At 45.0% G+C, this 12,503-nt stretch overlaps 1 protein-coding gene across 1 annotated transcript; it reads right to left on the reverse strand.

Annotated features, from left to right (window-relative positions):
• Window positions 1-355: 355 nt before the first annotated feature.
• Window positions 356-6,927, reverse strand: LOC118388959 (ubiquitin-conjugating enzyme E2 variant 1-like). Its single transcript, XM_035778603.2, has 4 exons — window positions 6,790-6,927; window positions 3,761-3,909; window positions 3,515-3,640; window positions 356-1,598 (listed from the first exon to the last, which is right to left on the reverse strand). Exons 1-4 carry the CDS (start codon window positions 6,818-6,820, stop codon window positions 1,452-1,454), a joined length of 453 nt encoding a protein of 150 aa, XP_035634496.1. The 5' UTR covers window positions 6,821-6,927; the 3' UTR covers window positions 356-1,451.
• Between the last annotated feature and the right edge of the window lie 5,576 nt (window positions 6,928-12,503).

Raw genomic sequence — 12,503 nt, forward strand, 5'->3', positions numbered from 1 at the left:
GAGCAGGGAGACCCTATACTTTAGTAGTATACACTTCTACTCTCTAGCGTAACATTTCTGTGCAAATTTCATAGAAGACCTATTAGGTATCCATAGGATTGGGTAAATAGAACTTGAATTAACCACCCTTTAAATACAAATGGATACCACTTTGGCATCGTAACAATGTGCATTATTGTAGCACAGGAACATTCTACGGCATGTGATAATACACTAAACAAAAAAAGCACTTATTTTGAATTCAGGTCAAACATGCAGTTTGTTAAGAGTAGACCCAATCCTATCACTTCACGGTGCAGGTTTGACTGAACGCCGGCCTTACCAAAAATGGATTGAAAATCAGAAGACAAACACATGCAAAAGTAACGAGGTTTAATTCAAATAAAACCATGCACAGGTCACCTTCACCCAGATTCACACCCGTTATGAAATAAACAACTAAAGCCATACGTTGCAGTCAGTGAGCCCACTGTATGCGATGACCTCTGAGTAAACAGGTCAACCCTAAAGACAAAAACAAAAACTCATTCTCCACATAGGAGGCCACAGTAATGTGGTGAACCTGAAAAAAGGTGCAAAGCACAAAAGATGAGCATTTCAAACCCCATGTACTTTAAGAGAAACCAAGAGAACCTTTATTCCCCCCCCCCCAATCCCATGTACCGTAGACGTGCCAAGGCCAACAAATTCACATATTCGGGATCAAAAAGCTGGTTACTCAGTTTGAGACCAAAGCTATCCTGAAAGACATTAAATGTTTTAAGGGGGGTTTATTTATTAGCTTTCTGAAACACACTGGCAAGACTACGCTGTCAATCCCAAACCACTGCCTCTGACAAGTCCAACTGGGGGAGCAGAAACAGTGAAAACTTTATCGGCCACATTGCGGTGGGGGCACAGGTCTATTTTTCTTTCGTGGAGCAGCAAGTCATCTTGATTTCCACCCTTGTTATACCTACAGTACAAAGCAAATGCCATCATCCTTGGTTGAAGAACCCAGCACACACATAAGATAGGTACACTCAATAAGATCATTTATGTTATTTTACAATCTGGATGTAGAACACAAAGATAAAAAAAAAAAGATGAAGTAATTTGTATCAATGTCTGGTCTGCACAGTGGTGAGCATTGGGTGTCAGGGTAGGGTATGGGTGGAGTCCACCTGTGCAACCATCTCTCTGTCCAACGAGAAGGTATCGAAAGACAAAGTGGCCATGACTTAGGACAAAGGGGATGGGGCCTGGCAAAAAGAGCTTACGTGAGAACAGAGGTTTCAAGAGTCTCTGAAAAATAAGAGGGGTACATGTACGCTGCATGTGCGGATTTGTGTGCATGTGAGGAATCGTTGAATCATTATGTGCATGTATTGAATGTGTATATTTATTTGTGTGTTGGATGAAGGGAGAGTGAAGGAGAGTTGAGATAGCAGGGCTAGTCAGGGTCAGGGGACTCAGTTGCTGAATAGCTGGCCTTCGGGGGGCTGGGGGAGCTTCATGTTCTCTTTGCACATCATGAGCCGCCGGAGCTCCTGCAGCACCACACGGATGCTGTACGAGTTCTGCCACTTGGCCAGTGCCGCCACTGCCCGCGTGTCCACCTGAGAATGGGAGGTTACATACATGTGAGGCTCAAAACTTACACAGCTAAACGAGAAAACGTCCCCTTTTCAGCACCCTGTCTTTCAAAGATAATTGGTAAAAATCTACATAACTTCACAAATCTTCATTGTAAAGGGTTCAAACACTGTTTCCCCATGTTTGTTCAATGACCCATAAACAATTAATGAACACGCACCTGTGGAACGGTTGTTAATACACTAACAGCTTACAGACGGTAGACAATTAAGGTCACAGTTATGAAAACGTAGGACACAAAAGTGGCCTTTCTAGTGACCCTGAAAAACACCAAAAGAAAGGTGCCCAGGGTATCTACTCATCTGCATGAACGTGCCTTAGGCATGCTGCAAGGAGGCATGCAGATGTGGCCAGGGCAATAAATTGCAATGTCCGTACTGAGTCACCTAAGACAGTGCTACAGGGAGACAGACAGCTGATCGTCCTCGCAGTGGCAGAACGTGTAACACCTGCACAGGATCGGTACATCCGAACATCACACCTGCAGGACTGGTACAGGATGGCAACAACTGCTCAGGTTACACGCACAATCCCTCCATCAGTGCTCAGACTGTCTGCAATAGGCTGAGAGGTTGGACTGACTGATTGTAGGCCTGTTGTCTGGTGAGGACCTGCCTTACATCACCGGAAACAACGTCACCCATGGGCACAAACCCACCGTCGCTGGACCAGACAGGACTGGCAAAAAGTGCTCTTCTCTGACAAGTCGTAGTTGTCTCACCAGGGGTGATGGTCGGATTTGCGTTTATCGTCGAAGGAATGAGCGTTTAACCGAGGCCTGTACTCTGGAGCGATTTGGAGGTAGAGGGTCCGTCATGGTCTGGGGCGTTGTGTTACAGCATCATCGGACTGAGCTTGTTGTCAATGCAAGGAAATCTCAACGCTGTGCGTTTACAGGGAAGACATCCTCTTCTCTCATGTGGTACCCTTCCTGCAGGCTCATCCTGACATGACCATCCAGCATGACAATGCCAGCAGCCATACTGCTCGTTATGTGCGTGAATTCCTGCAAGACAAGAATGTCAGTGTTCTGGAATACCTAGGATAGGGTAAGTAATCCTTCTCACCCCCCCCCCCCTAAAAAGATTTAGATGCACTATTGTAAAGTGGCTGTTCCACTGGATGTCATAAGGTGTATGCACCAATTTGTAAGTCGCTCTGGATAAGAGCGTCTGCTAAATGACTTAAATGTAAATGTTCTGCCATGGCCAGCGAAGAGCCCAGATCGCAATCCCATTGAGCACGTTTGGGACCTGTTGGATCGGAGGATACGGGTTCGGGCCATTCCCCCCCAGTAATGTCCGGGAACTTGCAGGTGCCTTGGTGGAAGAGTGGTGCAGGCCACGAGGAGGAGATGCACTGCAGTACTTTGTTCAAGGACACATTATTCCATTTCTGCGGAACTTGTTCAGTTTATGTCTCCGTTGTTGAATCTTGTTGTGTTCATACAAATATGTACACGCTAAGTTTGCTGAAAATAAATGCAGTTGACAGTGAGAGGACGTTTCTTTTTTTGCTGAGTTTATATGCAGACATCACTTGGAAAGGACATAGCCTCTTTTTGAGAAAATTGTGTTTCAACGCTTGGCTTATTTTAAAATGTGGCTGATTGGTGACTTTAGCTGAGACAAAAGTTCCCTCAATACAAACAATCCTGATTCCTGGACTAAAAACATGTTCAGTTTAAAGTGCGTTTTAGTCTAGGAGTAGGGTAAATCTGGTTCTGGAAAACCAGTCCTACGTCTGTAGGTAATGAATCAGATGTGCTTCGCTAGCTGGAGGCTGAAGTCTTTCAGGCTACACACTCAAATACAAAGGTTGCTTTTGATTTGTGGTAATTGATCCAACCCGAACAGGAAATGTATGACTTGGGACTTACCACACCATTTGAGTTGTGTACGCCATTCAGATTGATCTTGGTCACGAATCGGACAAAAGGGGGAGACTCCGGGTATCTGGGTCCACATTCTACCTTTAGACTGTACATCCTGTTCTCGTAGATTGTCTGGAAGAAAGACATCAGAAAAAAGGATTTGTATGTGGCGTTGTTTGGTGTGCGTTTGAGCCCTCCCACCCTGGGAGGCCCTATGGTGTGTGTGTGTGTGGTGTTAGCTTTTTTTCTTACCCTGGGAGGCCCTATGATCATGCCTGTCCAGCGAGTCAGCATTATGTCCTCATCGTCCTCCAGTCCCCAACTCACCGTCCCGTCTCCAACGCCTTTCTGGCCCTCTTCCAGCTCCTCCAGCAGCCGGAAGTTACGGGGTACTTTGACGCCTTTTTAAACAGAAAAGGTTCAAAGCAGACATTTTTCAACCACACGTGCCTAGTAGCTACAGCACACAAACAAGGGTGCCATGTTGGTTCTATTGAATTACGTATATAAAAAACAAGTCAATCATGACGCAAGACTGAACATAGTAGTCATTTTAATAAAAATGTCCATTCCATAAGCTTTCAATTTGGCCCCATTGCCAAACATGAGAATTTGGCAGGTCTACTGATTATGCAGTCCTTTCATCCAATTTCAGGCACACATGTAAGTATGTATTTCGATAGTGATGAATTTAAAACCCACAACCCTCAGCTAATCAAATACATTATAGTAGGAGCCATGTAATGTCAAAGGTCCAATGCAGACATGATCTAAATATCAAATAAATTCTGGGTAACTACTAAGTAGCTTTTTTGGGGGAGCATTTTCAATTAAAAATGCTAAAAAAAAATTAAAATCTTCTTAGTGAAGGACAATTTCTTAAGCAAGAACTTTGCTAGGACTGTTGGGAGTGGTCGGAGGAGAAAGTTGCAACTGCAGCCCGCAATTCGGGGTGTTCCTGCATGTGCATTTCTGCATTAGCAGGAGCCCCTCTTTATACTTATATTGGTTCATTTTTAAGCTATGACTCCAGTACATATGCAGGAAGCAGGGGCACTCCAGTACAGTAAATGGCGGTAATGCACCATAACAGTGGATACCAATCGCCGTTAAACCACACAGAAGAGAAAGGGGGCGACAATGGTGGCTAGTAAAAAACAGTGTCCTTTGCCCCCCCACCCCACCCGTCGGGCACCCTTTTCCATCAGTTATTTTAACATTGGCGAGGTCAGGTGTTCGGCAGGCTGGAATGAAGGACACGGCGTGCTAGCTTAGCCAGCTAGTCCTAAGGAGGACTCAGGTACAGAGTAGGCAGGAGCAACACTGTGCTAGCTAACTATCAAGCTAGCTAGCAGTGTCAACTGGTCAATCTCCAAGGCATTCCTAGTTGATCAAACATTTCAGTAAAAACCCACAAAATATTTTTTTTTTGTGTCTCGCGTTGTTGGCGGTAGGTGCACCCAATTCAGCTGCCCTGCGTGCCAGGTAGGCGAAGTATTCCTATTTTGAACTATTTGAGGTGTCTGAAGGACAAACTGCTATCCCGACGGGTCCGAAAGAAAATCAAATGCACCTATTGATCTAGTGCTTGACCAATCAAATGACTCAGATTACCAAGTCTGCAGTAACCTAACGTAGCAGGCGTAAAATAAATCTTAGTTGTCATTAGTCACAGCAATTAACACAGCACAGAGCTGCTGTTTTTATGATTGGGTTTGTGTTTATACTCAGCACTGTCAACACTTGTCATAAAATATGCGTTCTTCCTTACTGCCACTCGCAATGAATGAGTAGGAAATTGTATCGATTAGGGCTTGCTTGCATTAAAAAAAAGGCATAGGTATTTTTAAAAATATATAATAATATTGGATCTTCTGATCATTGGAGTAAAAACTAGAATTTATGCACGAGGAAGCTCTCTCCCCCTGAGACTGACCATCCGATGCAGGCACTATCAGCCCAGTAAAATCAAAATAGCAAATTAATTAACTTTTATGGTCACTTAACTGTGCCTCAAGCAATACAACCGATCCATTACCGGTGCAATCATATAGCCAACCTCAAAGAAGAACAATGTTTTGGCAGGACAATTCAAGCAAAGCCTATATGCGATGATAATGTATTGGGCCTAAACTCCACTGCTACAGTGCTGTTTTTCATGTTGCGTGGGCTTATGTTTAAGTCATGAAAAAAAGGAGGAAAAGCTATAGATTTACATTTAAGTCATTTAGCAGACGCTCTAGCGATTTTGACATAGAAAGGGTTGGTGACCACTGTCGTACACTAATAGGGCATTAAAATAATTTAAATTTTAAATCATTTTCACAGTATTATACGAACCTCCGTGTGGAAATATAAAATTCAGGAAATCACGTTGACGGCACTGGGCCTTTAACTAGCTATCCCCTATCAATCAACAATAGTTGCACCTTAATATGACACGTGCAATTGCCTGGAGCTACACATTTCTCAGGTTATGGGTGTGTACCACTGGGGTGTAATCATTAGTCACTAAAACGAGAGTTTATATGAGTCAAATTCAGGTAGGCATCTTGGTTTCGTTTGTTTCCGTTTAAGACACGTTTTGCAACATTATTAGCGTAATGAATAGCCCCTGGTGTGTACCAAAGTTAATGACCAGTTGACAAAACTAGCTAACGTTAGCTAGCATCAACGTATCCAAAAATAGTTCAATACTCAATGCTGATTAAAATGAACATTTCACTCAACTGACCGCTGATATTAAGTAGGATACATCTATTCTGAAAGATTCCAGCGATATAGTTAGCTTAGTTATTCTAAACATGTATGCTAGTTAACTAGTTCTGTTTCTCGCTTTGCAAATTGTGTCGGTTCAGCTAGTGTCGTTAGCTAGCTTGCTAACGTTAGCTCTGCAGAAACATGACGCTGCAGTTGAATAGGCTACCTAACGTTAGCTACATGCGCAGATGGCTAAACAACCACAATACATTCACCAATAGTCAATTATGACGATAACATCGTTTATGGTAGAATCAAGTCATGTTTTAAAAGCACATGAGTTGGGCAAAAACAGAAAAATTACCGAAGAGCCAGCTAAACTAACGTTAGTTAGCGCGCAATACTGGCTGAGCTAACACCCACATTAATCTAACATTAATAAACATGCTGTCTGGGGAAATGTGGAGTTTTTGAGATGAATGGCTCATATTGGAAGGTAAAATAAACCACTACTACAGTAAACGTAAAATAATAGCTTATCAAATGAATATCACAAATGTGTGAACGGGGAATTACTTTACCTGATCCGGCGGCGGCCGCCATTTTTATCATTGAATAGCGGGGACGCGCACGTTTAAGTGCGTCAGTGCAAATCAAGTGTTCTGGGGTGTAATTCAGTCCGCCGATTCTGTTGCAAAACGTTTCTTAAACGGAAGGAAACGTGGCGGGACCTACCTGAATTTGTCCAATAGAAACTCTCGTTGTGCAGCTGTTTTTGGCGGAATGAATACACCACTGTTTGAGCATTATTTTTTGTGTGGAGTCGACTGTCAAAATAAAACTAAATTCACATTACCACTAAAAACGACCATAAATGACATATGACGTCACCATGGTCTGAAAGCCAATTTAGTCATGTGGATATGAATCAGTCTTCATTAGTTACTAACATGGCTTGTTTCAGCTGGTGCCATTAGCACCCTATACCGTACACAATGCACAACCTCTTTTTTTTTTTGAATGCTGCAAAAAATATTTTAGCTGCAAATGTGTACAAAACAGCCTACAGTTGAAGTCGGAAGTTACATACACCTTAACCAAATACATTTAAATGCAGTTTTTCACAATTCCTGACATTTAATCAGACTAAAAATTCCCTGTTTTAGATCAGTTAGGATCCCCACTTTATTTTAAGAATGTGACATGTCAGAATAATAGTAGAGTGATTTATTTCAGCTTTTATTTTTCTTTCATCACATTCCCAGTGGGTCAGAAGTTTACATACACTCAATTACTATTTGGTAGCATTGCCTTTGAACTGTTTAACTTGGGTCAAATGCTTTGGGTGGCCTTCCACAAGCTTCCCACAAGAAGTTGGGTGAATTTTGGCCCATTCCTCCTGACAGAGCTGGTGTAACTGAATCAGGTTTGTAGGCCTCCTCGCACACACTTTTTCAGTTCTGCCCACAAATGTTCTATAGGATTGAGGTCAGGGCCTTGCGATGGCCACTCCAAGACCTTGACTTTGTTGTCATTAAGCCATTTTGCCACAACTTTGGAAGTATGCTCGGGGTCATTGTCCAAGCTTTAACTGATTGATGCTGCTTCAATACATCCACATAATTGTCTTTCCTCATGAAGCCATCTATTTTGTGAAGTGCACCAGTCTCTCCTGCAGCAAAGCACACCCACAACATGCTGCCACCCTCGTGCTTCATGGTTGGGATGGTGTTCTTCGGCTTGCAAGCCTCCCCCTTTCCTTCAAACATAACGATGGTCATTATGGCCAAAAAGTGATATTTTTGTTTCATCAGACCAGAGGACATTTCTCCAAAAAGTATGATCTTTGTCCCCATGTGCAATTGCAAACCGTAGTCTGGCTTTTTTTATGGCGTTTTTGGAGCAGTGGCTTCAACCTTCTGAGCAGCCTTTCAGGTTATGTTGATATAGAACTTGTTTTACTGTGGATATAGATACATTTGTACCTGTTTCCTCCAGCATCTTCCCACCAAAGTACGTTCATCTCTAAGAGACAGAACGCGTCTCCTTCCTGAGCGGTATGACGGCTGCGTGGTCCCATGGTGTTTATACTTGCGTACTATTGTTTGTACAGATGAACGTGGTATCTTCAGTCGTGTGGAAATTGCTCCCAAGGATGAACCAGACTTGTGGAGGTCTACCATTTTTTTTCTGAGGTCTTGGCTGATTTCTTTTGATTTTCCCATGATGTCAAGCAAAGAGGGACTGTGTTTGAAGGTAGGCCTTGAAATACATCCACAGGTACACCTCCAATTGACTCAACTGATGTCAATTAGCCTATCAGAAGCTTCTAAAGCCATGACATCATTTTCTGGAATTTTCCAAGCTGATTAAAGGCACAGTCAACTTCGTGTTTGTAAACTTCTGACCCACTATAATTGTGAAATAATCTGTCTGTAAGAAATTGTTGGAAACATTACTTGTGTCATATTTCCACTCCTCTCCTCTTTTGACCTCACCCTCTCACCTTCCCCCCCTACTCACAAGGCAGGCAATACGCTCGACCTCATCTTTACTAGATGCTGTTCTTCCACTAACCTCATTGCAACTCCCCTCCAAGTCTCCGACCACTACCTTGTATCCTTTTCCCTCTCGCTCTCATCCAACACTTCCCACACTGCCCCTACTCGGATGGTATCGCGCCGTCCCAACCTTCGCTCTCTCTCCCCCGCTACTCTCTCCTCTTCCATCCTATCATCTCTTCCCTCTGCTCAAACCTTCTCCAACCTATCTCCTGATTCTGCCTCCTCAACCCTCCTCTCCTCCCTTTCTGCATCCTTTGACTCTCTATGTCCCCTATCCTCCAGGCCGGCTCGGTCCTCCCCTCCCGCTCCGTGGCTCGACGACTCATTGCGAGCTCACAGAACAGGGCTCCGGGCAGCCGAGCGGAAATGGAGGAAAACTCGCCTCCCTGCGGACCTGGCATCCTTTCACTCCCTCCTCTCTACATTTTCCTCCTCTGTCTCTGCTGCTAAAGCCACTTTCTACCACTCTAAATTCCAAGCATCTGCCTCTAACCCTAGGAAGCTCTTTGCCACCTTCTCCTCCCTCCTGAATCCTCCTCCCTCTCCCCCCCTCCTCCCTCTCTGCAGATGACTTCGTCAACCATTTTGAAAAGAAGGTCGACGACATCCGATCCTCGTTTTCTAAGTCAAACGACACCGCTGGTTCTGCTCACACTGCCCTACCCTGTGCTCTGACCTCTTTCTCCCCTCTCTCTCCAGATGAAATCTCGCGTCTTGTGACGGCCGGCCGCCCAACAACCTGCCCGCTTGACCCTATCCCCTCCTCTCTTCTCCAGACCATTTCCGGAGACCTTCTCCCTTACCTCACCTCGCTCATCAACTCATCCCTGACCGCTGGCTACGTCCCTTCCGTCTTCAAGAGAGCGAGAGTTGCACCCCTTCTGAAAAAACCTACACTCGATCCCTCCGATGTCAACAACTACAGACCAGTATCCCTTCTTTCTTTTCTCTCCAAAACTCTTGAACGTGCCGTCCTTGGCCAGCTCTCCCGCTATCTCTCTCAGAATGACCTTCTTGATCCAAATCAGTCAGGTTTCAAGACTAGTCATTCAACTGAGACTGCTCTTCTCTGTATCACGGAGGCGCTCCGCACTGCTAAAGCTAACTCTCTCTCCTCTGCTCTCATCCTGAATCTAGACCTATCGGCTGCCTTCGATACGGTGAACCATCAGATCCTCCTCTCCACCCTCTCCGAGTTGGGCATCTCCGGCGCGGCCCACGCTTGGATTGCGTCCTACCTGACAGGTCGCTCCTACCAGGTGGCGTGGCGAGAATCTGTCTCCTCACCACGCGCTCTCACCACTGGTGTCCCCCAGAGCTCTGTTCTAGGCCCTCTCCTATTCTCGCTATACACCAAGTCACTTGGCTCTGTCATAACCTCACATGGTCTCTCCTATCATTGCTATGCAGACGACACACAATTAATCTTCTCCTTTCCCCCTTCTGATGACCAGGTGGCGAATCGCATCTCTGCATGTCTGGCAGACATATCAGTGTGGATGACGGATCACCACCTCAAGCTGAACCTCGGCAAGACGGAGCTGCTCTTCCTCCCGGGGAAGGACTGCCCGTTCCATGATCTCGCCATCACGGTTGACAACTCCATTGTGTCCTCCTCCCTGAGCGCTAAGAACCTTGGCGTGATCCTGGACAACACCCTGTCGTTCTCAACTAACATCAAGGCGGTGGCCCGTTCCTGTAGGTTCATGCTCTACAACATCCGCAGAGTACGACCCTGCCTCACACAGGAAGCGGCGCAGGTCCTAATCCAGGCACTTGTCATCTCCCGTCTGGATTACTGCAACTCGCTGTTGGCTGGGCTCCCTGCCTGTGCCATTAAACCCCTACAACTCATCCAGAACGCCGCAGCCCGTCTGGTGTTCAACCTTCCCAAGTTCTCTCACGTCACCCCGCTCCTCCGCTCTCTCCACTGGCTTCCAGTTGAAGCTCGCATCCGCTACAAGACCATGGTGCTTGCCTACGGAGCTGTGAGGGAACGGCACCTCAGTACCTCCAGGCTCTGATCAGGCCCTACACCCAAACAAGGGCACTGCGTTCATCCACCTCTGGCCTGCTCGCCTCCCTACCACTGAGGAAGTACAGTTCCCGCTCAGCCCAGTCAAAACTGTTCGCTGCTCTGGCCCCCAATGGTGGAACAAACTCCCTCACGACGCCAGGACAGCGGAGTCAATCACCACCTTCCGGAGACACCTGAAACCCCACCTCTTTAAGGAATACCTAGGATAGGATAAGTAATCCTTCTCACCCCCCTAAAATATTTAGATGCACTATTGTAAAGTGGCTGTTCCACTGGATGTCATAAGGTGAATGCACCAATTTGTAAGTCTGCTAAATGACTTAAATGTAAATGTACTCAAAGTAGATGTCCTTAACCGACTTACCAAAACAATCGTTTTTTAACAAGAAATGTGTGGAGTGGTTGAAAAACAAATTTTAATGACTCCAACCTAAGTGTATGTAAACATCCGACTGTAATTAATAATACAACCTTGATATGTATTTGGGACTTAAACCAGGTTATTTCACCTAATCGACTTGACAACTATTGTGCACCTAATGTTGATTGAAGAATGCATATGCATTTAACTGACATTCTGGAAAATGGTTTGACTTTTGCCAATGTCACGAAACACGTCAGCCATCTGGCAGCCTACTCCATCTTGTTATAAAGGCACAAACAAATGTGAATGGTTACATTTAGGCAATACATGTGATTGGTTAAGTTAAAGGCAAGTAGGGGTTGGGTTAGCCCAGTCATTGGTAATTGACATGTCTTGTTTCTGCTGGTGCAAAAAGGTATGAAATCAGGTCATTTAATCGATAAACAACTACTTAAATTCTGGAGTAGTATTTTTCTCTTAGACCTAGTTGTAAGAAGAAAAGTAAAAGTACATTCTAATTGACGAATGCATAAAAAGTGTACATAAAATGTACATGAAGTTCGGCTTTTGCATATGTCACTCAATGTAACCTGTCTATGCTGTGTTATTTGAGGTTTAGAAAAGACAGCTAAGTTCCTCTAATTTAGGCCTACTCATTCCTATTATTATGACCCACGCCACAATTCTTTTTCTCCATTGGTTGGGGATCGGGGAAAAAAGTATTTAGCACTAACACATTTTCTTGTCAACAGAAAAAACGACTGAAAGCCAACGGAATGCCTCCGCCAACTCTGACCCCTCACCCTCTGACCAACTCTCCTCCCTCTCCTGTTCCTCTCAGTCTTGCTCTCCTGCTAAACAGCCCTCTCTCCCCCGGTCACCTGCCAAACACCCTTCCCTAGTGAAATCCTCTCCAGTGGTGTCCCGCCCTCGATCTCTCTCTCCTACCAACCCTTTTGAACCATCATGGAGACACCAGCCAAAATGATGATCAGGTGATTCAAGCAAAAAATAAAATAAGTACAGTGCCATCCCAGTCTCCTCTCCTTTTGTCTCCTTTGGAGGACATGGTGTCACCCCTGCACAGTGCCAGTCCACAGGCCCTCACCAACCAGGCCCCCAGCATCCGGGTGTCCACCCCCCAGACCCTCGCCAGCCCACCTGAAGAGGCCAAAGACAGCGCCCTCTGCTGTTTTTTTATTATTATAATTTTTTCTTTCAAATGTAACCTATTTAATAATAACCAGGTAGGCCAGTTGAGAAAAAGTTCTCATTTCCAACTGCAACCTGGCTAAGATAAAGCAAAGCAGTGTGACAAAGACAACAACA

Source organism: Oncorhynchus keta, chromosome 10 (genome assembly GCF_023373465.1).
Source record: "Oncorhynchus keta strain PuntledgeMale-10-30-2019 chromosome 10, Oket_V2, whole genome shotgun sequence".
Classification (NCBI taxonomy): Eukaryota; Metazoa; Chordata; class Actinopteri; order Salmoniformes; family Salmonidae; genus Oncorhynchus; species Oncorhynchus keta.

Excerpts from the sequence above, each read along its gene's own strand:
- LOC118388959 (XM_035778603.2), bottom strand. The coding sequence starts at position 6,820 with ATGATAAAAATGGCGGCCGCCGCCGGATCAG. Across the intron at positions 3,641-3,760 it reads TGATCATAGGGCCTCCCAGG|ACAATCTACGAGAACAGGAT; the intron begins GTAAGAAAAAAA and ends TCTTTCTTCCAG. Across the intron at positions 1,599-3,514 it reads TACACAACTCAAATGGTGTG|GTGGACACGCGGGCAGTGGC; the intron begins GTAAGTCCCAAG and ends TCCCATTCTCAG.